Consider the following 27,439-nt stretch of genomic DNA (forward strand, 5'->3'; position numbering starts at 1 on the left):
AACATTAAACATATTATAACATATAACATTGTTCGGCATACAGTACGTTCTGCCTCTGATACTTATACACTGTACACATAAAGTAACTGCTCACATCATTACTGTGTTAAGTGATTGAGAAGCAAGTGATAAGTTGGGAGAAATCAGTGGCTGGTGGCTCAGGTCCGATCAGTGATTTATTGGGTACAGCAGTAATTGTAAATCTGTGAGTCCACGGGTAAGAGGTGTATCTCCCGTGTATTACTAAACATAGCAACGTGACTCTCCTGCGCATTCCTGCTGGGGTATGCAAGCACGAGCTGGACTATATCCCTCTGCTTCCTACCTCAGCCACCAAGTGAATCCCCAGAGGGGTTAGACTACACATACTAATTATACCTTGCTTAATTTGACGTGCCTAAAATATGGCCTATGTCAGTTATTGTAAGAAAACCAGTTCCGCACCATGCCGTATATGATATTATACTTACATTAATTTATTACTTTATGCCAATAAAAAATGTTCTTACTCGCTCTATTCAGCCGCTCAGGTATAGATCATTACAGTGTCAGAGGCTTTTCTTTTCACAGTGCATAACAAATTATTATTAACATTCACAACTTCATTTCATAATGCAATAATGCATGTATATTGTACCTTATGTTCTCTATTTCCTCAGCTCACTGACAAATACATGGGCATTCATTCCGAATATTGTCATGGTATGAGAAGATCACTATTACACACACACACACACACACACACACACACACGCATATAATATAGCTATAGAGATATATATATATATATATATATATATATATATATATATATATATATATATATATATATATATTGGTATGAGAATGTATGCCATGTTTTATAATATATCATATGCGAACTAGAGATATGGACATAGGTAACCGTAATTATATATGTATAATGCTCCAGATTATTGTCCAATGTATATTTCTATGTTTTTTTTCTTTTTATTATTTGTATGTGCAAATGAAAATCCTTTAATAAAAAGATTTGGAAAAAAAAAAATATATATATATATATATATATACACATACACATATGTGTGTGTGTGTGTGTGTGTGTGTGTGTGTTTATATTTATTTATTTATATATATGTGTGTGTGTGTGTGTGTATATATATATATATATATATATATACATATCTCTCTATATATATATAGATATATTATATGCGTGTGTGTGTGTGTGTGTGTGTGTGTGTGTGTGTGTGTGTGTGTGAATGTACACACACACAAACACATACAATTAATTACCAGCATCAGAAACGTTCCCCACCCGATAGTACCGGGATACCGGGAAGCACACACACACACACACACACACACAAACACACACTACAATGTCACCACAACTAGTCTGTCCCCGCAGCCGAGGTCCTGGCTACAGCTAGGTGTAGTATGTATTATTCCAGCTCTGACAGCCGTGCTCACTGTATGCTTGTTATGGAGGGCCTGCTTTGTGTGAGAGAGCCCGTGAAAGGGCCATTTCAGCAGGTAATGTGAGGAGGACACATCAGAGGTTTAATCCCCTGTTAATAAGATCCGCTGCTATTTCAGAGCGGATTGTGCACAAAGGCCCCTTTTCTCACAGTAATATCTGCGCATTACCACCACAGCCCATTATTGTATGTTCCCATCAAATCTATCTGCAAGCATCCTGCTGTGAGTGAGGAGATTACACCTGATATCTCACAGACCCAAATATATATATATATATATATATATATATATATATATATATATCACTTTAGAGCACATGGATGCATGCAAATAACACACACATACACACACACACACACACACACACACACACACACACCATAGATATATGCAACCTTAGCAGCAGATATTTGTTATATTTTATTTTCCAACTTATTTAGATTATTAGTCATTTTAGCAGAGACAGGCTGTGGCAGTGTGTGTGTGTGTGTGTGTGTGTGTGTGTGTGTGTGTGTGTGTGTGTGTGAATGTATATATAAAGTATAGAAAGCAGCATCAGGTGCAGCGCCGTGCAGCAGACCCCGTGTGACGTGCAGTGTATTTTCCAGTTCGCACTTGGGCATGTGAGTGACAGGACTCTATTTAAGTCATCCATCAGAACGTGCAGGCAGCTCGAGCTGCTGGAGGAGGCACTAACACTGCGGCAGGATAGACTGTGACATCACCCAGCTACTGGCTGGGGACAGATAAGGGCTGCTGGTGAGGCACAGACAAATCATCACACTGATACCCCAGTAACAGAGAAAGGGGGGCTCCCTAGGACCCATAGGGCTGCGCTCTTTCCATTTAATATTCAAAAGCAGACCATGGAGCATCTGATCTACAGGACAGCCCTCTGATCTTGGGGGCAGCTGAGTAGTGCTAGCTTGGGACCGATCTTACCCATGAATGGTGTGATAGAGAGACCATCTGTTAGGGGTGCTGCTATCCCTTATGGAAGAGAGCAGCCCTCTCCCCCCAAAAGCCAATGCTTTCAGTATCGCCTCTCTGATTTCAGCCTCAGAACAAGTGGACACAGAGGAGCACAGCGCTGCCCTGGAGAAGCTCTGCAGGTTCCAGTCCCACCCCATGAGAATGCACTTCAGTGCTGTTACCAGGGATATGGAGGGTAAGTGTCCTCATCAACACCCTACAGCGTCCCTGCCACTTATCAAACCAACATGTATCTTTCATCATCACAATATGTCTCCTTGGCATCGCTCAAAAAGTATCTGTAGTCACTTGCCAGTGTCCCAGCGTCTGTGCCAGCAGCACAGAGAGGCAGCAGCAGCAGTCCCCTCACAGTCCTGCAGCAAAGAGTAACAAACACCATGTCCCCTCCTCTGGCCTGGCCTGCTAATAAACTCATTATAATGCCTCAAATCACTCATGTGCTTATTGTAGCCAGTGCTGGGCCCTGCTATAAATGTGACAGTGTGCAGAGAGTAGCCAAGCTACAGGGACACACACATCAGCTACAGAAATATACACATCACCGGGGTGCTCATGTCAGTCCTCCAACCCATCCACTAAACACCTATTACAGTATATGCGCACAGCATCCTCTAGGGCAAGTGCACTGGGTCTGAGACCCCAGATCAGGGGATTCCAGCTGTGCACCGGGGGATACCTCTACATGCTTGCTACAGACATGGCAATAAAAGTGCACAATTGTGAAGAAAATAACACTTCTAGAAGGGTGTAAATAAGTCGTTACCAATAATAGATACAAAAATAAGGTGTAATAAATATAGAATATACACAACTATACATGACTACTGCTCAGGTCCAAAAGCACAGAATACATTCAGTACAGCATGGTACGCTTACACACATGTGCCCCCGCATCTTCGGCAAATAGAATGGAACAAAGTGGAGTAATAAGGAATCTACTCCACTTTGTAAATTTACTCCATGCTCGTGTATATATATATATATATATATATATATATATATATATATATATATATTGATAGATAGATAGATAGATAGATATACACACTCACACATGTGTATGTGTGTGTATATATATATTTATATATACACACATACACACTCACACATGTGTGTGTGTATATATATATATTATATATATGTAGATATAGATAGGTGTGTGTGTGTGTGTGTGTGTGTGTGTGTGTGTGTGTGTGTGTGTGTGTGTAGACACGTGTATATTATAAGAGCCCCTTTTGAAACAACACAACAATCGTAAGCCATCACACTTCCGTTTGTCATTCACTAGACCCCAGTCCCTCGATGTTCCCCCGCACAATAGCGATGCTGATGATGAAAGATACATGTAAGGTTATGAATGCCAATGATAATCTATAGAACAACACTGTGAACAATCCACACAATCAAGATTCATATAATCCATGGTGTAATTAACAGAACTGATCGGTCCTGTAGTCTCGCTCGCTCAATAAGTGCAATATTCCTACATACCATGACTCACTCCACGGACAATCGCATTGTTATTTATTATTATTATTATTATTATTATTATTATTATTATTACTGCTACTGCTACTACAGCTGCAACAATGTCGTTGTTATGTAGCAAAGTCTTGGAGCTACTGTGAGACGCTATACAGTAACCACAGCTAATGTATAGCCAGTGCCCCCCGAACATTGCAGGATAGAAATGATGTATAACCTCAGTCTATATAGAACGATACCTCCTTTTTCAGTCTGCTTGCTATAGATAGATATTAGCACCAGGAAGGAACAGGCTCCATTATTTGTGATCTCAGTGACATGTCCATAAAGCAATCCCTGTCCTACAAGCTAGATAAAGGGAGGCATAGAGCCAGGGATAGGGCCCCTCATTGGTGCTAGCTGTTTGCTTTTAGCTGAAGAGAAATGCCCTATTTGTTTTGTTGTGGATGGAGGTCTACACAAGTGTGTATGTCTATTGTTCAAACAATAGGAAGGGGAGGGCTGATGTGGGAGAGGAGGGGGTGTACCGAGGGTGACGCCTTATATAACTGCACTGAAAAGTGGGTGTCATGAAGAGGAAGCTCTGTTAAGAAGAGGCACTTGTGTGTCAATCATCCCATCAGGGTCCCACAGGCAAGGAACAGGCGCATTACCTGCTGCAGGTCTCACCGACTGCTTATCTAAATAGAAATAGGAACCGGTTTTGTAGCAGGAGGGGAGGCCCTGCCTTCCTCAGCCAGCCAGGGGATAGGACGCACAGCTCTGGCTTTGGGCTGCAGCACAGCGCACAGAAGGGAACTGCTGCTGCTGCTCTGCATTGGGCCACAGACCCCAAGCCCAGAGGCATGTAACAGGGACAGAAGGGAGATTTCCTGGCAGCACGTACCAGCCAGCCCTATCTAGGAATGCTGCCCACATACTTCATATTGCACAGAGCTCCAAGACTGTAGCTGCTCGCAGACCAGGCGAGATCCTCTGTCTCTGTGTAAGTTCCTGAGCAGACACCAGGAAGACGCCGCCAGCAGCAGCAGCAGCTCTATCCCTCCTCTCCCAAATCTGTGCAGCCAGAGGTGTTCTAGCCTGGGCTCAGGTAGCCTCGGCACTGCTGGATCCCCCACCAGGAGGAACAGAGAGCCCACATCTGCTGTCTCACTAGTTTCACTCTATTTGTTCTCTTTATTTCTTTGGAATGATTTCAGCAATTTCCAGCCCTTGGCTCACCCAGCTGTCCCATTTTTGCGATGTTGCAGCTTTCACAGCCAACAGTTTAAGCAGCCTCAATGCATCTGGGGGCTACCACCTCTCTCCTTCACCGGGCGACCCGTACAGCCAGCACGAAGCCCACTATGAGCCCTGCTCTGCGGCGCAGCACACGTACAGCTTCGGCCCTGGCTCCAGCCATGCCTGCCCGGAGCCTGAGAGCGGAGCCTCGTCTTCTAGCTGCTCCTCTTCTTCCACTCCAGGGAGCAGCGGCAGCAACAGCAGCAGCAACAAGGCTCCGGTGAAGAAGAACCCAAAGGTGGCCAACATCACCGTGCAGCTGGAGATGAAGGCGCTGTGGGATGAGTTCAACCAGCTGGGCACGGAGATGATTGTTACCAAGGCTGGAAGGTAAGACGCGGCATCGGTGCATTCACTGTCTATGGTCATATCGGTGCTTTTACTGTCTATGATCATAATAATGATATATCGCCATCTTTCTTTACTTTATGTCACACTGGTCCAGTCCCTGCTGCCGGGTTCTCAATGCAACCTGTTGTGTCTGATGACACCGTGATCCAGTGACCAGGCAGCAGCAGCAGCAGCAGCAGTCCCCAGTCCTGGGAGCTGGCTCTGGAAAATGTGACTATTATAGAAAGATGATTTCATAGAGAGAATATTTGCTGCTGTAATTACAATAATTCGCACACGAGCAGGGGAGGGAAGCTGAAATCATTTACAGCAATGTTTTCTAATAGTACATTAGCCACCTGCTAGACTGGCTTTATTACATTACAGAAAAGCACCAGGGGAAGACACACTAAGCACCATTTACTATGGCTTTATTGCTTTTCAGAAGGTGTATAAAGTGAAAAGTTGATCCGCAAGGTATATGTACTAACACCTATGCTTTCATTTCAATAATTCCTTGATAAACCTCCGTCACCGCCCACCCCACCAGCATAAAGACCCCTGGGATTATTATAAAAACGAGGAGCTTTCTGCCATAAGCAAGCCTAGGCTGCAGGGTGCTGACTGCACAAGTGAGAGAGGACAGGGTAATCTGGAGGAAAAACAGGATGGGAATCCCCATGTCAGGAGAGCTTTCAGCACAATGAGCAGGACGTGCTGCGGATCTCTTCCATAAATGATTTATACCTGCTAGGTGTTCATTATACTAGCAGATCCCTGCTAGCAGATCCCTGCTAGGTGTTCATTATACTCCTCACACGGTGTCACCAGCTATTATGGAAATAATAATCAAGCTACTACAAATGAAGGTTATACTATATTGCTCTATCTAACTATATATATAATCTGAAAAATCACTGCACACCAAAATGATACATATATATATATATTTTATATATATATATATATATATATATATATATATATATATATATATATATATATATATATATATATATACTTCCTATTTATATTTCTGCATATTTATTTGTGCTTGGAATATATTGTAGCGTCCACATTTCCGCTTCAGTTTAGTTTTTTATTTCGCTACAGTTCTGGCCTACTATATAAGTCCATTGCCTTACAACGTACAATTTGATACAGATAAGTTTAATAACCATAAATCCACATTTTGTTTATCAGTTAAAATACATTCTTTTGAAATACTATTACCTATAAACCTTTTGGATCATCTAATACGTTAATAGACTCATATGTAGATTTGTCAACCTTCTGTATTAATCTATAAACCCAGCACCACACAAGGAGCTCTGTGATTTGTTTAGTTGGTAACTACTGGAATCAGCGCATAGTAGAAAGCCTCCAGGCAGGCACAGTTTACTATGTTGTTTATAGGGATTTAGTTCTGGGAGATATTAATATAGATTTTCAACACCTGGCCCAATACAGTGGTTCCCAGGTCAAGTCACTGCCCCCACGCACAAGACTGCTCTGCATGTGAGCTGTGGGCTCTGTGGTCTCACTGTTTGCTCCATTCTCCCTCAAAGCTCAGGGTAAATATTATTCCAAGTTACTGAATCCAATTAGTTCACAACAGGTGATTGAGCAGAATGGGTCATTTTAGGCAGAGCAGATAGGAAGAGCTTTTAGTGAATGCAGGAAAAAAACTGCAGAAAATGGGGGGGCGGGGGGTTGAAAAAAAATGCTCCCTTAATTTCACACAATAAGCTTAGATTTCATAGCACAGCCGATTAACCCCTACAGCGCTTCACATTTACTTTTCCTCCAAAGCTTCTTATTGCATCTAAGTGACTGCACAGCAGGATACCCCAAATTCACACATCCATCCGCACATAAAATGTAATACACTCAGTTCCACACCATTAAGTGCAAGTGTTAGGGCCTTCACACCGTTGGTGTTAGTGTGTAAATCGACTTAAATAAATCTAAAGAACAAATAAATAGCATCATTATCACACTGAAGGGGCGATTTCTCTTTAAATCCGTAAGAGCTTTGCACATTTATAGCACTGTAATGTGCTAGATGCCCATCTGTAACAGGCAGTACTCTGTTTTTATAGATTCAGTTGTCACCATCTTGACTGAAGTTACAATCTGAAACCCAAATACTATATAATTCGACAGAGGACAAAAATACTATATAATTCGGTAGAGAAAACACATAACATATAATTCGGCAGAGAAAACACATAATATATAATTCGGCAGAGAACACAAATACTATATAATTCGGCAGAGAACAAAAATACTATATAATTCGGCAGAGAAAACACATAATATATAATTCGGCAGAGAAAACACATAATATATAATTCGGCAGAGAACACAAATACTATATAATTCGGCAGAGAACAAAAAAACTATATAATTCGGCAGAGAAAACACATAGTATATAATTCGGCAGAGAAAACACATACTATATAATTCGGCAGAGAACACAAATACTATATAATTCGGCAGAGAACACAAATACTATATAATTCGGCAGAGAACACAAATACTATATAATTCGGCAGAGAAAAAAAATACTATATAATTCGGCAGAGAAAGCACATAATATATAATTCGGCAAAGAAAACACATAATATATAATTCGGCAGAGAAAACACACAATATATAATTCGGCAGAGAAAACACATAATATATAATTCGGCAGATAAAGCCATGTTAACCTTCAGCTACATAAACACACTAGCACACACGTCACGTTTTCCTTGAGACAAACAGAACACAGTAAACACCCCACATGTACAAACCTATCACTGTGCAAAATATATTGGGAAAACACCCCTATAAAAATAACCCCACAGACACTTATGTTTATTAAATACAAAACAATGCTTTACATGAACTTCTGTAGTCAGTGCTAAAGGCAGTTAGTAATCATAATCATTTTATGCGGGTAGATAGTTGATAAAGACGATATATATATATATATATATATATATATATAAATGCACAAAGCGAATAAGCACACATAAAGCTAATAGACGCGGTATAATAAGCAATAGTAAGAATATAGGAACTTGCTGAGTAATATTTCAGAACTTCATTTACAATGCGGGTCATTGGCTTCTCGCTGTCCCTGTGTATACAAAGCAGGCGGAGGGATTATTTGCCATCAAATCCTTTTCCATTGTGGGGAAATAAAACGGAAAACAATTTGAGAAAGTCATTGAATAATTCAGGCGAGGACTGGGTCATGGACATGGACATCTCCAGTTACCATGCAGCAGCAGCAGCCCAGGCTGAGACCTGGGCGAGGGCTTGGTGCCTTTGTCTCGGGCCAGTGTGAGGAATGTTACAGAGATGACATCTAGTTACACTCACAGACCACTGGAACCTGTTTAAGGGCTATTAGTTAAAGGCGCTTTTCAGAGGTGGAAGAGAGCAGAAAATATGTGCTCAGTGCGGCAGGTCTGTGTGTTTTACCTGTCTCTCTGGGTATTGTTGTCCTGACACATCAGCCATCCATAACAGCAGTCTCACTCCTATAGATCACTCCACAGAATGGGGGGATTGGCAAATTAAAGTGACTGGAAAACTATTGCCACATTCCTGATGTGTTTTCACTTTGTGAAGGAACAAGTCAGCATTTCAGATTCTCTATATAATATGACAATAAACTAGAAATAATGTTCTACAACCAGAGCTCATGCGACCACGTCAAATAAGGCGACAGTAGGCTGTTCTGTAACCCTTGGATGCCTAGCAGATCTTTCTTAGTAAATAGGAGAGAATATCACTGCACATAGAAATATTTGAAGTCTATGTAATAATGTTACAAATAAATAGAAAATGACTCAATGCATCCAGGGAACAAGAGCTGCTAGGGCATAATGCACAATACACACAGTGTGCCAGAGATAAGGGAAATTGCTTCTATCGGGTCCATACATACAATGTAGCCTGGAGTTAGCGACTTTTCAGGAGCTTTGAAATAGACACCAAATACTCGTGCAAGTTACAATTAAACCTTTTCTTAAGGGTCATCAATCTAAGCGATGTCAGTAACGGAGATGTGCGATAAAACTTGTCGCTTGTTTTAAATGATCTTAAACTTTTCTAATGTTCTCAATGATAAATGACCCCCTTGTCACCCTGTCCCTGGTACCTATCCTCTGTACTTACCGGCGCTGCTTCCTTCCCTTTGCTAGGCGCATGTTCCCCACCTTTCAGGTGAAGATATTTGGGATGGATCCTATGGCTGATTATATGTTATTGATGGACTTTGTGCCGGTGGACGATAAACGCTATCGGTAAGTAAGATAAACGCGTTGTGAAAGGGAAGCTACAGTCATTACTCAGAACACATCATCACTGACCATTGCTGCTATCCGTATAGCTGGTGCCCAAGCAATCATACTATCCGGCTTATTCCTCATACATTGTATCTCTGTACCTTACAACATGAATTAGCAGCATGTTCATTTATATTGTAGTGATGTAGTAATATAGTTACTCAGATACACATATATACAACATACCAGTCTAATGGCAGCATATTATATGTATGGGTGTAAGTATGTATGGTATTTGTGCTTGTAGGTGTACAAATCACAGCTGAGTTCCCTATTCATTCTGAATCTGCAATGATTGTATTAGTTTGCAATATATATTATATGATGACGTCATGGGGTCCCTTGGTAACTTGTCTCCCTCCATAAATACATTCACAATTACACGTATATTGTTATCACATACCATAGTGCTGCACATGGTGTTATTATTCATAGAAACAAGCTTGTGTGTCGTTAACCACTGTTATTGATATTACCAGTAAATTGAGTTTTCTTGCTGTATTGAGTTTGGGAATATAATGTACTTTGTATATTAAGGGCAAGTAGCCAATATTAACTACAGTACTAATAGATCTTATTCAAATAATAAAGTGGATTGGGAACATGGTTGGTCTGTTGCTGAATAGTTACTATATGATACTAATGGAGAATGAACTAAGGGGTCATAGTGGCATGATCACATATGTCTTGTCAAGATGCCTCTAGACAATTTCCGATCTATACATGTGTGTGTGTGTGTGTGTGTGTGTGTGTGTGTGTGTGTGTGTGTGTTTCGAAATCTGTTAGACTTTAATTGGAATGTAGTATATTTGGAGGGGAAAGTATAGCTTTGTATGTGTGTGGGGGGATGCTGGTGATGTCATTACAGATAAGACAAGGGTGATGTCACATTAATCTCTGATCGTATAATGAAATAAACATGTAGACTTCACCAGATATCTTTCTCATTCTTGCGAGTAAGACATCATTATTGGAACGTATTGCTATGGGAAATAATCCATAATGTGTAATGTTTCTATAACAGGCTAACGTGTCTCTATAAACATTTATTGTGCTGGCTGATAGACAAGCTCGCATTACTGTCTCTAATTGAAAATACATATAATATATACAGCAGACCAAAGCGTTTCATTGTAGCTGGTTATGTCTCTACATATGTATATGGTTTAATTGCTTTCAGGGCTCCAGACAATTTGTCAGATAAAATAAAATCGAATCGTTCAGGATATTGCAGAATACAATTTATTACAGATGTGTGAAAACACACACACACACACACACACACACACACACACACACACACACACACACACACACACACACACACACACACACACACACACACAGTCTTCTTTTCCCTACCAGTCTATGGTGGCAGATGCACAATAATAAAGTGGGCCTTTTCCCCCTGTATTCTTGTAGGTATGCGTTTCACAGCTCCTCCTGGCTCGTGGCAGGGAAGGCTGACCCGGCCACCCCCGGGAGAGTACACTATCACCCGGACTCACCGGCTAAAGGCGCCCAGTGGATGAAACAAATCGTCTCCTTTGACAAATTGAAACTGACAAATAACCTACTGGACGACAATGGTCATGTGAGTGTGAGATGGCACCAGGCAGGGCTGAGCCCCCTCCATTCATATCTATATTAATCTGCACATCCATCACAAACGGGGTTGGGGAATTGATAAACAGAACCATATGTGTATAGTTTAGCCGTTTAATCCCAGAAAATCGCTGCAAGGTTAATACATATGAAACCAAATTATGATTGTTACACGACTAGACACAAACTGCAGCATGTTATTAATGAGTATGACCAGTCAGGGATCGCCAGACAACTTCCCAATAGAGGTTTATTCGTTTTATTATATGTTGTACGAACATGCACGTTACTGTACGAATTTTATATTGTGGGAATTTATCGCAGGAGCGAATAATTTTACTATAAGAAAAAAAATGATGCATGACCTGTCATTATATATTATAATATTTTATTAAGGACTAGATAGATAAATATAATACATGTCTATATCTATCTATAGCTATTTATATATATATGTATGTATATATATCTATATATATCTATATATATATGTATATATATATATATAGATAGATAGATAGATAGATAGATAGATAGATAGATAGGGACAGACAGAGATCTCTCTCTCTCTCTCTCTCTCTCTCTCTCTCTCTCTCTCTCTCCACACAGACGTACTGTAATTAGTATTTTCTATGTTTTTAACAAATTAATAAAAATGACCCGGGGCATATTCTGTCCTCAGATCATCCTGAACTCCATGCACAGATACCAGCCCCGTTTCCATGTGGTGTATGTGGATCCTAGGAAAGACAGCGAGAAATATGCAGAGGAAAACTTTAAAACGTTTGTGTTTGAGGAAACCCGCTTCACCGCAGTGACTGCCTATCAGAACCACAGAGTGAGTATTTCTGGAGTTTATTACCTCTTCCAATGCATCATACATCAGACCTTTCCCAATGATGGATGATAGGCCGGAAAAAGTAGGGAAGAAAGAAAAAAAAAACCTTAACAATAATGCAGAGCAGTCAGTTCTAGGAAAACACAGTTCTGGAGCAAGAAGAAGGGAAAGTTGGTTCCTTAACAAATAAATATACATTTCCTTTTACTGCTTTTCATTCTCTAGATACCAGTAAGCATTTTTAATATTGCAAAATTAATTTTAAAAAGTGATTTGATGATGCAGAAGGCAGAAAGCATTCCGAATTCTAGTCTAGTGAGACAGAGATTAGTTATAAAAATAAATAGACATTAGAAATAATTTTCCTTTTACAGAAAATAGAAATGTTTTACGGGGTGTAATTATGTTTGTACAGACATTTCAGAGATGCGAAAAAGCATTGCACTGGAATTTCCTAGAAATACTAGTTGCTGCGTGGATAAATTACTGCGATAAGGAATTAATTACGTTTTAAGTATATTTTTAAATGATGAGTGTCGACCTATTTTTTTTAATTACTGTTATCTATATCTCGAAAATGCACGATTATGCTCTGCTAAAAAGGCAACTGGGTGTTATTTTAATAGGAGATTATTTGTGGTGGAAACCTGCATTTTTCAATGGCATCGCATTGGTATCATGGAAAGAATTGTACGGCGACCCGATTGGGTAACTGTGATTCTCAGGACATATATTGATGAATCGGCATTCGTCATAAGCATCTGTGTAATGCAGGCAGTGATACTTGCTCCTATATATTGTAGTGTCTGGACAGGCATGGAAGTAGCAGGCCCAAAATTGTTGACTTCTCTCCATCTGTTAAATGAGTTGCCCAGCCAGCCAGGAAGTGGGGAGCAGAGGGCGGCTCGGCCCTGCTATGCAAGTGATGGACATCGGGAGCTAAACATTTGCAAATTTCAGTTACTAGGAAAAAAAACAGCCCTGGAACCCAGAGGGATACCATTACCTATGTAAACGCTAGACCCACTCTACTCTGCCTGTATATTGCTTCCCCACTGTGCAATGTCAATCAAATTGTGTTTGGACAAATCTGCTTTTCTATTTACCTAGATGTGACAATCCTGATGTGCAAACCAATTACAAAGGAAGTTACCATCACTGGTCAATTTCCACCAATATAGTCATGTAAACAATGGATACATACAATACAATACAATACGGGCTTCTAGAAATTAGTATCAGGCCAAATTTATGTGTATAGATAGATAGATAGATAGATAGATAGATAGATAGATAGATAGATAGATAGATAGATAGACAGATTTGTCGTATTTAAATTAAGTATGCCTGTGAGATCCCTTTCAGGGCACGCTGAGACTCATAGTTCTACATGAAGACTACTGGCCTATACTAAATTGTATAAAAAAGTTGGCTATATATATATATATATATATATATATATATATATATATACTCATGGATCTGTAAGTAAAAGTGAATTATGCCTAGCTGTATATACTGTATGTAGGAGACAAGCACATAGCTGTGTGTGTGTGTGTGTGTGTGTGTGTGTGTGTATGTGTGTTAGCAGCTCACACACATAAGCCTCGCACAGAAAGTCTCAGATTTAGGAGAAGCTCTTGTGAGCCTGGCATTTTCCTGATGACCCGGGACAGCTGCTCCCTCTCTCTCTCTCTCCCCCTCTCGCTGCCCCTCTCCTGGTTTCTATCAGTTTGACCTCTACGTCTGAAACTGTCACTGAAAGGGCTTAAAGATTGTTTTTCAACCCATTCCGGAAACTCACAATCACATACTTTATCCACGGATTTACTTAAATATAGAAAATGCCCTGCCTTGTCCCACATGCATTACATAAATACACACGTATGATTTATCCAGAGATTTGTCTTGGCTGTTCTGCTGGTGACCCATCTATGTAATGTGGCATTTTCTTACAAGTGCATGCTGCACCCCCTCCCATCCTCCCCAATAAGCTGGGACCGCTGCTTGGGCGCTGTAGCCCTATACAGAAGAACCATATGTTCCCCGCATGTTTCTTTACCTTTTATGCTATTGCGGATTATTGTGTATATTTAATCCTATACATTTTCTAGCACAGCACAGAGAAAATATTGTAGCTCTTATAAATGAAACCGGGGCACTGGTTTCTAACATCAAAGCCCGCATTGGCCCTTGTGTGATTACATTGTTGCATGACGTTCCATCATCCCATCAATGTGTACATTGCTTAAACTAACATTAGCATTAAAACGTTTATTGGCATTCCACTTTATACATGTTCTTATCAAACGTGTAATGCTAAATAAATAAATCCATCTCATTCTACTCATATCTATTTCTTCTGTATATATTCCTCCCTAGGCATCGCCATGTGTATTCATTTCTGTGCACACAAGTATATTATTCAACCAGCTAGATGTATACCTATAAATGCATGCAATCAACCCCTGTGATATGTGAGCAGTGGGGATTGTTCCCAAAGCTTGGGGGTTACCCCATACACATGCGCCTTATGCAGAATACACATGCGCCTTATGTATTGTAAACCACACTCTGTCCTACCCGAGCGGACTCAATTTCCATATCTAATCTGAAATAACTGTTGTATTATGGAGATCATACAAAAACTTTAGTTATGTTTTTTCTTTCTTTAAAAACAAAATCTAAGAGTATCCTAAATTATGCATTACATTATATGCTCAAAACCCTATAATTATCCCAGAATGGTATTAATAAGTAATGAATAAAATAAATATACAAATAACCAGAAGCTGCGTTGTCATAACTCTGGCCAGATAGACAGAAGCTCCCGACTGCTGTACAAATATATGTCTTTGTTTCCAGCTTTTGTTGTCACTGGTATTTTAGTTTCTGCGGGTTACATTATAGGTTGCCATTGGGTTACAGAGCGTTCCTCTCTCCCCTTTCTGTCGAACATTATTGAATAGGCGAAGTCCAGCACTGCAGAGAGCTGCGGCATCGCTACCACTGGTATCTGTCTGTCCCCAGTGCTGTAACTCATAGCAATAAGGTCTGCATATGTATAATAGATGATCTGAACCAGGTGGACAGTGTTCTCTAGAATGATCAGTTTATACATTGTCTATATGAAGTTGAATAGTGAATAAATCCTGTCAATCATTGTAACGTGTTGGGCGATCAGTGTGATAGAACATTTATCACACATGAGAGAAAGGGATAAATACATACTCCTACTGTATCTGCCAAGCTGGCAATGGTTCCCCCAGTAGGATGTTAATGTGTAGATTGTATTTGTCAGTGCATAGAGCAGGGCTGGGCAACACCGGCCCTCCAGATCTTAATGAACTACACATCCCAGGATGCTTTGCATTAGTTTTGCTATGTGGCCAGGCTGAAACTGATGCAAGGCATGCTGGGATGTGTAGTTCATCAACATCTGGAGGGCCGGTGTTGCCCAGCCCTGGCATAGAGCATGGTGTCTAGATTTTCCTGCTGTAATTACCTGCACAGCTGCCCCTACACCTAATATGAAGGGGTGCAATTGAAATCCGATGCCAAGAGTAGGCTATTGTCTAGACTCAGATATGACCCCTATTCCTGGGGGGGGGGGTGTCTTGTATAAAAAGGTGGGTGGTAGCTAAATTGTCAGATGTACCTATTCAATACACAGAGCAAGATCCAAGCCTCTGTATTGTATGTAGTAACCCTAAGCATTTATAGTGTAACCTAATGAGACTATTATATTTAAGTTGACTTTTTTAATACTGAAATCCCATTTGGAAAGCACCTTTGTGACACATATTGCTCACACATAGTATTTGTGTAATTCATTATAACAGTATAGATAATAGGCAATGGGTTGACTAATAGTCAGCAGTGACTAGGTTGACAGCTATGAATGTCTGACATACCCTTGGTTGACATTGCCAGCAGGTCGACATGAATAAGGATGACATAAGTTTTTCATGTTTTTTTATGTGTATGTCAACATATGTCGAAATGGACATTGTACAAATGTACCACGTTCCCCTCGCATGGTGAGCATACCACCAATTTATGCCCACTTGGACAGTAAAGTATGAAAAAAACACCATTAAAAAAAAAGCATGAAAAACTCATGCCGACCTTAAGCTTGTGTCGATCTTGGGTATGACGACCATTTTTAGGTGTCAACATAGTCACTGTCAAGTATTAGTGGTCAACACAGTGAATGTCAACATACTGTAGACTTATTTAAGCAATCAGCCTTGTGCGCCACACCTGGGATTGTGAATAATACCCATTGTTAGTAACATGCTTTTTGCTGTCCTAGATTACACAGCTGAAGATTGCCAGCAACCCCTTTGCGAAAGGGTTTCGGGACTGTGACCCTGAGGATTGGTGAGTATCAGAGCGTTGGCTTATATAAAACTAAAGTTTCAATCACTCTTTTACTAGACTGAATTCTATTTTTGTTCTGATCACCTTGCATTTAAATAGAGTTGTGGTGTGGCTTTTCCATGTAAATTACCACGTAGAAGAATTATGGTCTAATTAAAAGCAACCGGCTACTCACCATTACACATGTACTTTTATTAGCCGCAATGACAAATCTCTACAGAACAGCCACATGCAGTGTATTGTCTTAGTGTGAGTGCAAGTACCTGCATGCCTCACACCTCAATGCAATATGTTTGCAGAGGGATATTAAGAATTCACCAACACAGAAGATTCATACCAGAGTGAACTGAGGGCAAAGGGCTAACACAGTAAAACATTTCTTTCAGCAAGTGCAGTACTGTATTTTAGGACTATCTGCAGGCCACAGGAAATCAGTATAGGAGCATTACCCCACATTGGGGGAGGAAACATGTTGCTCTTGTAATATATTTAAAACAAATAACCTATATAGGGAGTTTCCTGTTGGAATAAAAGTGACAATCCCTTATACTAGGTTAATGGCTGCTATGTTGCTAGAATATCATGCTGCATATACATGTATGAAAAATAGGCAATGACTAGGCTTACAGGGAAGAGCTCAGAAATGAATTATATTTCTATGACCTTGCAGGCCCAGAAATCACAGACCCGGATCCCTCCCACTCATGAGTGCCTTTGCGAGGTCCAGGAATCCAGTTTCATCCCCTCCACAGAATGGAAGTGAAAAAGGTCAGTATATGACTCACAGTCCCTATGCTTATCGATATGCTGGCTATTTGCTGCTGCTGCTATTCAGGGGTGCCTAGAATGATGGCTACAGACAGATGTCTCCAGACACAGATATTCAGAGACAGCTCAATGTACAGGAACAATTCAAAACACATTTCTCCTTTCTGTAAAAATCTACTGCTGAGATTGGGGTAATAATGATGTCATAATATTTGTCAGAATTTACAAAAATCACACAGAAACAGAACGATCGGTGGTCAAAAATATTATATAACAGCTCTTTATATTGCATTATGTTCTAAGTACTAATACTGAAACTGCTTGTAGCATATTTTGCATAGTGGGGGTTATTCTGGTTTACTTGCAAAGACACAATCACTCTCTAATGGACAAAACCATGTGCACTGCGGGTGGGGCAGGTGTAAAATGTGCAGAGAGAGTTAGATTTGGGTGTTTTATTGTTTATGTGCAGAGTAAATACTGGCTGCTTTATTTTTACACTGCAATATAGAGATCAGTTTGAAGTACAAACCCCACCCAAATCTAACTCTCTCTGCACATGTTACATCAGCCCCACCTGCAGTGCAGCATGGTTTTGTCCATTAGAGAGTGATTGTGCCTTTGCGGGTGAACCAGAATAACCCCCTGTATTTGGGCTAATCCTTAGAGAGTCTAGCAAGCTAGTGTTCTGTTTTGGAATGGGTGGAAGTGCAGAGTTTATGTGGTATTGCTGCATATCTTTGCAGTGATTGTGTACTTGACACTGATAAGTCAGCACTCCGCTTACACAATGGCAGCTTCCTGTCAGACACAAACCTGCACACATGCAACCAATTCAAGTAGAAAACATGTTATGTGCAAAATAAAGCCATATGCCTCACACGTTCCTGTAAGGTGAAACCTTTATTACTGTACAATTGCATGCTGGAGTAAAATGAAGAGGCTGCAAGAGACCACATAATTCAGAGATTAATATTAATAGCAATCAATCATTGCTGTATAGTCCAGGAGAGAACAGAATTGGAATCCTTTTAGGAAATTGTTAGCAAATCCTCCGGCAATAAAAAGATATAAGGCTAGGAGGTACTGACAGAGGTGATCAGTGAGAATAGGTTACACAAGAGATACTTGTGTCAGAGTAGATGAAACAGCAACAGAACTGTGTACCGGCAGATAGGAAACTGAATTAAAGGTATACTCTTTTCAGACAACAGGGATGATTTTTTTATTGTAGCAGATGGGAATGTATAGGAATTTGGGGGGGGGGGGGGGGGGGATTTAATAGGATGAGAGATTCAGAAAGTGAGAGATTTGGTAATAAATCTTCATTTTTTTTCCAAAGCGGCAATCATTTACACTGCAAAACCAGTTTGATTTTGAAGTGTAAATGATTGCCGTTTAAAAAAACAAAAACCTGTATTGAAAGGTGTACAGTACTGAATTATGTTAATTAAAAAATAGTGACATACAGTGGGAATTAAATAAGAAGATATATTAAGCAGTTTCTTAAATAGAAACATGTGGGATCCATAGCAAAGGTTTGTAAGGGCATCTATTCACCACTTAATACTTAGAAATGTATATAGCGCATAATACATTGACAGGGACGGTGGGCCCCTCTCAGCTCTGCTGCAGCAGCACTCCCCGCACTTTTCTGCTGCAGCAGCACTTTCTGCACCTCTGCTGCTGCAGCAGCACTACCTGCAAATCTTTGCCACATCAGAACTCCCTGCATCTCTTTGCTGCAGTAGCAGCTGCACTCTCTGCACCTCTCTGCAGCAGCTGCACTCCCTGCACCTCTCTGCTGTAGCAGCAGCACTCGCTGCACCTCTCTGCTGCAGCTGCTCTCCCTGCACCTCTCTGCAGCAGCTGCACTCCCTACTCCTCTCTACAGCTGCTGCACTCTTTGCTGCAGCTGCACTCCCTGCACCTCTCTGCATAGTTATGCCCTTGACAATAAGATAACATAAAATATAATAAGATACATTAGAAATGTATTTGTTACCCGCAATAGGAATAGTAACAAACAATACAGTGACAATTCTATGTAGGCACTGCAGTTTTGTGTTGTAATTCTATATTGACTAACAGGGGCCAAAGAGAATCATGTGCAGGTCACTATTTAGATCCAATAAAAAACTATAAGAAAAAAAAATACCAAATAATCATGCTATTACCTTGACAAGGACAAAACGCATATAATATAAACAATAAACCTCAAAGCACAAATTATGATGGATACTATCCAGTCTTGGAATAAAAAAAAAGCATGTATCCATATGTCATTAATATTACATTATTTTACTTTTACATTTATTTTATTAGATCTCTCAGTTACAAGGTAAACGCAAATACAGGAAGAATAAATGGTGAAGGGTGGTAAATATAATTGCATACAAGGAAACAAAATAATAGAAAAATACAGCTGCACAAAAAGGCAGAGAAAAACATATACAAAAGGCCCTAATAAAGTAACAATTAAGGAGCAATTGGGCAGATGTATTAAGCCTTAACAAGAGATAAACGCAAGGGTGATAAGGAGAGATAAACGTCCAGCCAATCAGCTGCTAACTGCCATGTTACAGGTTGTGTTTGAAAAAAAGTCAGTAAGGAGCTGATTGCTGGACGTTTATCTCTCCTTATCACCCTTGCATTTATCTCTTGTTAAGGCTTAATACATCTGCCCCAATGGGAGGAAAGGACCACAGTAGAACCATTCAATAAAGAATGGGATGAAGAGAGAGATGGGGTAGGAATAGTGAGGTATGGCGGGGGTACAGATGAGAGAGTCACTCAGGGGGATAGGTTAGGCGGTGCGAAGAACAAAGTAAGCCTTGAAGAAAAGGAGGGGAACAAAGAGCGCAGGTACTCCAGAACTTGGTGACATTATTGGGAAGTATACTAGAAATATATTCCAGGTGGTAAACTTGCTATACTTTATTTATGATAGCTTATTGGCACGTAGATGCTTATAAACTATATTTCACTGGTTTCACTTTCCATTCTTCCCTTATAATGTACTCACCAGTTATAAGGGGAGATGTAGTGCAAAGATGCCCAAAGTGTCTAAAGATTTTGCCATGACTAGAACAATTCAGACTGTCAAAAACTATGCTAGATAAATGGCAGAATATGATTGGTTGCTTTATGCAATATGTCCGCTTTGAGCTATATTCAATTACCCGCAATGCTTACCACAGGCTTGAAGCACCAGGCTTAACTGCCTGGGACTATTCAATTGCAGCCCTCAGTAAACCCGCAGGCTGTTCTTTTGTACCCTAAAGTGTGAATAGAAGTAAGTAGGGCATTTTGCTCTTATGGCAGCAATCATTACCCCATTGATCTGGACACATCCCAGAATGTATGTGTAAATGTGTATAAGCTGCAAGCTTACCGTGTGAACAAATGGGTTTGCAGATGAATAGCCCCAGGCATTAAAGCCACCGCTAATTGAATCTGGCTATTTCTCTCTCCCCAAGGCTTGATATTGTGCTGTTGCATATTTTACTTAGTTTGACCTAGTTACATCATGGTAATTCATTACTACAAAACAAACAAATGGTGTAATACAGTATGTACCGTCTACATCACATGCCACTACTTTAATGTGCCTCATGTGCTGAGAATAATGTGAAAGCCAAAGAGACACAAAATATGTTAAAGTTACATAATATTATACACAATATACAGTACATTGGATATTGCCATTGTAACAACTAGAAAGCACATAACAGAGAGTGTGCTAGCATGGAACAAATTGACAGCCAGCCAGAGGATTTTATCTATAAATGCACAAGCATCCGATTAGAGTAGCAATCGGCAATAGAAGAGTGACAAAAGGGAATTTGGGACAACATTTTGCATATTTAGGTGGCATAAAACTGCAGAACACAAAGAACAAACATGATATGTAAGAACAGTCAAAATACTGATGGTCAGAAAACCGATAACAATTGTCAGACAGTGTCAAAATACTGACACGTTCAAAAGGCCGTCATTCATTATGCCGACATGGTCAAAATGCCAACGTTTAAAACGTTGACATGTCAAAAAGTCAACATTAGTTTTTCATGATTTTTTTATCGGAAACCGACTGTCTTTACTTCACGAACCTAGTGGGCATAGAGTTATATTATGCCGAGCAAAGCGAGGCTGTGTGCCCAGAGCATGGCGAGAGCAGTGAGCCATGTGCAGATACGGTGCCCATGTCAACCTATGTCAACATAGACACACAAAAAATCAAAACATGGTGACTTTTTTAACATGTTGATATTTTAAATGTTGACATTTTAACTGTCTGCATTTTGACCATGTTGGCATAATAAATGTCGCCATTTTGAACTTGTTGGTATTTTGACTGTCTGCCAATGCTTGTCGGTATTTTGACCGTCAGTATGTTAAATGTTGGGAAATCATACTGAACCCACGGCTACAGCATATCTCTTGTAATGTGTCACTATTTGTGCATGTTGCTTGGAGGCACTCAGACAGTGTTATACACAGTATAAGGATGCTGATGTCTCCTTTAACCTTAGGTGTAAATCCAAATTGGAGGTGCAGTTTTGTAACTTGGCAAGTGCATGTTGCACTGGGGAGGGGGAGGGGTATTTGTGTCTTATCCCTGTATTACACTGCAGAGTAAAAATAAAACTAGCTAGTATTTGTGTGTTACATACAAAAGCTGTCAGTATATTACTTGCACAGAATCACATTATCACTGAATTATTACATACTCTCTCACTAGAATCTTAGTATACCAAACCACCTGTAATACTGGTGCAAGAGTGTGAGCATTATTCAGCGTAATAGGAGGATTGGACTAGAAGCATGATCCTCCTATTATTAAATTCAAGATTTAATAATATGGAGTTTGTTTCAAAATTAACCCAAAATAAAAGTTTCTGAAATTGCTGATTATTAAAAAAAATTATCCCAAGAATACCTATGATTTCTACCTAAATGAATGTTGTAGATTCATCTTTGTACAGTAATGAACAACACTGGCTATTTTGTTGTTTTTTAATTTTAATCACAAAATCACTTTTTACTTTGTTTTCCCACAGGAACATCCAGGCATACATTCAATGTTAATTATAAATCAATAAAGATTTATATGTTCATGGACAATAGACTCCAGCATGCCCCATTTAGAACTTCTTTTTGGTTTTCTTCATATGAATCTATGTTAGAGAGAACACCACCTATGGGAGGAAATTATAAATACACCAAACACCGTCATTTAGTTTACTATGGAAGTGTACAAACACAAGGTCACCGCTCATTAAACTCCTATGGGGGTATTCCCCATGTTGGAGAAATTCTGCAGATTTGGGGAGTGTTACCACAAACGCACTGTGAGAATTTCCCGTCCTATTTACACTCCACATTTCAGATGTGTCACACACTGGTACATCTTGCATCTTGCATGTATTTATTTTCCATTATGCAGAGCAAACAGTTGTAGAGACACCAAGGGGCCCATCCTCTACAGCACACTTTGGGTCTGGTCAAATAAATGCAGTCTGTATTTGCTTAGGGTTACACAACTTTTAGAAATTTCATGCGTGCACATACTTGTCAGTCACATTTCATCCCTATAAGAATGTCTTGTCAGGAGGGCACCGGTTACAATTAAGCACAATGATATGGATTGGAGAGTTTTCCACACAACGGTTTAGTTGCTTTTCTCCTCCCTGAACTGCTGGAAGTACAGTTTACTTTTCAGATAGATTTTCTAGCATTGTTGGCAGCTTCTGCTTAGAACAACTGCAAAGCCCCCTGTTTATTTTACTAACAGGGTGAAAGAACATCTGACCCATTGAATACAAAATAGCAAAAATAACACATATAGATCTCTATTTTTCTCTCTCTTCTATTCCTCCTTTGAGCTCTGTCTTTTCCTGTTCTTTGCCCCAGACCAGTTTTTCAGGTTTAAGATAACTAACATGTATGTACTACTAACTACTAATAGGGAACATGGGGGCAGATGTATTAAGCCTGGCGCAGAGATAAACTGGAGATAAAGTGGAAGGAGATAACGCAGCAGCCAATCAACTCCCAACTGTCATATTTCAAACACTGCTGATTGGCTGGTGTGTTATCTCCTTCCACTTTTTCTCCACTTTATCTCCACTTTATCTCTTCGCCAGGCTTAATACATCTGCCCCATTGTCTGTAAGAAATAAGAACTTTGAGAGGACCAACTTAATGGTCCATCCAGTTAGCTAATTTAAATACACTTGACGTATTGTCTCATTTTTTTAACTGACAGACAGGTTTCAAATTATTTAAGTAATTGGCTTATTTAACAAAGATGTTTAATACATCATGTAAACTAATGCTGCAGAATGCAGTTCCCCTGTTTTTAATAGGAAACTGTGGTCTGGCTCAAAAAAAGCTTATATATCAGGAGTTTGACCCTATTAGCTAAACAATCTTCAGATGGCACTAGCTACTGAAGCCTGTAGGCTACAGTATCACCATAGTGCAGTTGTTCCCAAACTGAGGGATGGATGTATTAAGCCTGGTGAAGTGATAGTGTCTGATGATAATGCAGAAGCCAATCAGCTCGTAATTGTCAAGTTACAGGCTGGTTTTGGAAAAATTACATGAGCTGATTGGCTGTTCATGTTTCTATGTTACCTGTGGATTTAAAAATGTGACAGTTGGTGATACACCGTGCTCCTACCAGGGAAAATGTGACCTGCTAGTGCTAATTGAGGACTGAGTTTGGGAACCACTGCCATAGAGGATCCTTCGAATAACACTCCAGTAGAAATGACTGTGCACATGTGTGCAGTAACTTCCTCTTGCCATCTAGGAAGTGAGATCTTTTGCAAAAAATATAATACACTGGTGAAAATGCTTTACCAATACAGATTATTTTCTGTAGCGGTATCCAGGAAAGCAAAGTATAATAAATAACTTGGATAAATCAGACCTATCAGTTCAACAATTATTTATCAGGTAACAAAGCAAATAAATAATAAATAAGGCCATTTAATTAATGTGTTCACAGTTAGGGTAAGGGGGGCAATTTACTAAAATATGTAATTTTCCACCAGTTGGCACAGTCTGGCCTATTATATTACATATGTCTTTGCCAGGAATCATTACAGTAGAAAATAAGAGTTAATTTTATATACATATAAGATGTTACCGAAAAATAAAAGCAAACACCACAATAAGTACTTATAGCAATTCTATGGTATCTTCTACTTTCTCTACTAATTCACTATAATCAGTACTATTTTTCTGGAAAAATAGGTCCAGGAACTCTGGGTCTGAGGGTGGATCGATTAAAAAAATAGAGAGAGAGATGTATATATTGTATTTAAAAACAAAGGCACTCACAGGGGACTTTAAAATAAAAATATCTTATGGGAAGTACATTTTGGCACAGAACAGGTTCAGAACCCAGTTCCTGATGATGTCATATTTAATTAGAGGTTCAGGAACTGAGTTCCTGCTGGTTCCTGCTGAAAAATAGCACTGACTATAATAATACATTTTGAATAAATACCTAATAAACAACATTTTGGTTACATTTTAGCTGTTCAATAACTTTTTCTGAATATAATTTCAGTTTGAGATCATGTTAATGAAAGCAATGGGGTACATTTACTAAGATGGGGGTTCTGTTGAAGATGGGGATTGCTCATAGCAACAATCAATTTATGGAGGAAATTTAGTAAGATGTGTATTCTGCTTCACATGGGATGTTGTTATGGGCAACCAATCAGAATCTACTTCTTATTTATTTAGCAACCTCTAGAAGATAGTAGACAGGATCTGATTGGTTGCCCATAGCAACATCACATGTGCAGTAAATTTCCCCCTATAATTCTTATTTATTTAGCACATTCTAGAAGATAATAGATATAATCTGATTGGTTGCTATGTTAAACATCCCATCTTCAATAGAACTCCCATCTTAGTATATTTACCCCTAAATATATTCAATCATGGGCCATGGCTGTCGAGCTGGCCGACAGCCATGACCCTGGCCCGTTCTCGGTCTGCTTGACTGAGAAAAAGCAGGCGGGATTCAATGTCCCGCCTGCAGCGGGACGAGAAGGGGGCGTGGCCGTAAGCTGCGGTCGGCAAGAGGCGAGCTGCAGCCGGGAGCTTGTCACTTTACAGGGATTCTCGGCACAGTCGGACTCATTCTGCCAAGAAACCCTGTTCAATGCTGTCGGGGAAGACAGCATTGAATAGGGCCCCTCAGCCATCTCCCCGTCGGGAGATGGCTGCGGGGGATTGAATACCCCTCTATATGTTTAAAAGAAAGTTAACATACAGGTCCAATCAATTCAGTTGGTTATCAGTAATGTAGTATATGTCTATGCACATAGTGCTCTTACATGTACTGTATATAGAGAAATGTTCTACTATATGTAGGTTACAGGCACATACAGATCACTTTTCAGATTCTTCCAGGAGGCACAGTAAGATTCCTACTGTTTTGAAGCACTACAGAAAATAAAAAGATGTATACCTTGATAACACAATTTAATATTAATTATGATGTATTTATTTATTTTGTAGATGGAGACAGCAGGAGAGATTATGAGAGGGACACCAGTGGCACTCCATTACACGGGGACGCAGCCCACCAACAGCTCATGTCCAGAGTTCTCAGCCCTTCACTTCCTGTGCCTGGCGGACTCGTTCCCCTTAGTACTGGCAGACCCAGCCCTCCACATGAACTGCGCCTGGACCCCCATTCTCAGGGTTCAGAACCTCTTCATCACCACCCATACAAGTACCCAACAAGCTACGATCATTATCTAGGAGCAAAAGCAAGACCGACCCCCTACCCTTTGCCGAGCATCAGAGGACATGGCTACCACCATCACCATATGAACCCAGCAGCAGCTAACATGTACTCCACAGCCGGTGCACCTAGCAGTTATGAATATGGTCCAAGATAACGTCTATTGGAAGAGAAAGATCTTATTGGACAACTATTTAAAGTTATTAGACAATGGATGTTTTATGCATGATTTTAATTATTCAGTAGTGTATGCTTTGGATATTACATTACTGCGGAAATTAAAGTTGCCCTCTCCCTAAACTCATTAGGGCAGATCTTCAGTTTCCATTGTGATTGTGACAGCAACCAACAAGCAAGCTGGATCTTCTCCCTAATCCTGCTGGGGCTGTTATGACACTTGTCAGCAGAAATGACAGGCTCTGCCAACAAGGCCACTTGACGTGTGTCATTAACTTGCAGTGATGCTGTGCTGGGGGGAAGGGTGAGGGGCCCAGAGACTTAGGAGGAACATAATAAAAGGAATTATGTACAAGTTCAATTTTACTGAAGTTGCTGGAGGAGAAAAGTCCGTATCAGCCATCATAACTGTTTGACCAGTGAGAAATGCCGGCCTATTCAGAAAGGGCATTGACTTCTGCAGGGTCAGATGCACTATTCTTGCGTAAAGGAAGCCATATGCTTTTGTTGTTGTGTGTTTTCTTGTACTTTCTGAGAATAAATGTACAGCATAGTGGGCTCGGTGACCGAAGAGCTCCGAGGTATTAAAGTGAGAAGTATTTTCTATTTTTGGAGAGTGAAGTTTGGCTGCACTATATGTGAAATGACCTGCACATCCTGTGCTATTAAACTGCAATAATGCAAATGTGTGTCCGTGTAGCCTACGTTCCTTCACTAAACCGCCAACAGCTGGAATAAAACTGCTTTACAGGTAGTAGCATTACTAGATATGCGGTCATTGGTCGACAGTGTCTACGTTGACAGCCAAAGGTCGCCCGCTATTGGGCGACAGTCAAAAAGTCGACATATGAAAAAGCTTGACATGCATTATGCTGACATGGTCAACACTTTGACCTAAGCAAAGGTCGACATGGAAAAATGTTGATCTGTTCATACCGTTACCATCCCAGTGGACACAGAGGGAGAATATAATAGTGCGCTGAGTGCAGCGAGCCACAC

The 27,439-nt window shown here is 40.1% G+C and overlaps 1 protein-coding gene across 1 annotated transcript; it reads left to right on the plus strand.

Moving 5' to 3' along the window:
* The first annotated feature begins 4,505 nt into the window (after positions 1–4,505).
* TBX1 (T-box transcription factor 1) lies at positions 4,506–27,129 on the plus strand. The gene is made up of 7 exons (XM_083149421.1): positions 4,506–5,550; positions 9,750–9,851; positions 11,316–11,487; positions 12,181–12,336; positions 16,652–16,719; positions 17,390–17,487; positions 26,035–27,129. The coding sequence occupies exons 1-7, from the start codon at positions 5,129–5,131 to the stop codon at positions 26,418–26,420; spliced, it is 1,404 nt and encodes a 467-aa protein (XP_083005547.1). The 5' UTR covers positions 4,506–5,128; the 3' UTR covers positions 26,421–27,129.
* The last annotated feature ends 310 nt before the right edge of the window (positions 27,130–27,439 follow it).

Source organism: Crinia signifera, chromosome 1, assembly GCF_055691185.1.
Source record: "Crinia signifera chromosome 1, ASM5569118v1, whole genome shotgun sequence".
Lineage (NCBI taxonomy): Eukaryota > Metazoa > Chordata > Amphibia > Anura > Myobatrachidae > Crinia > Crinia signifera.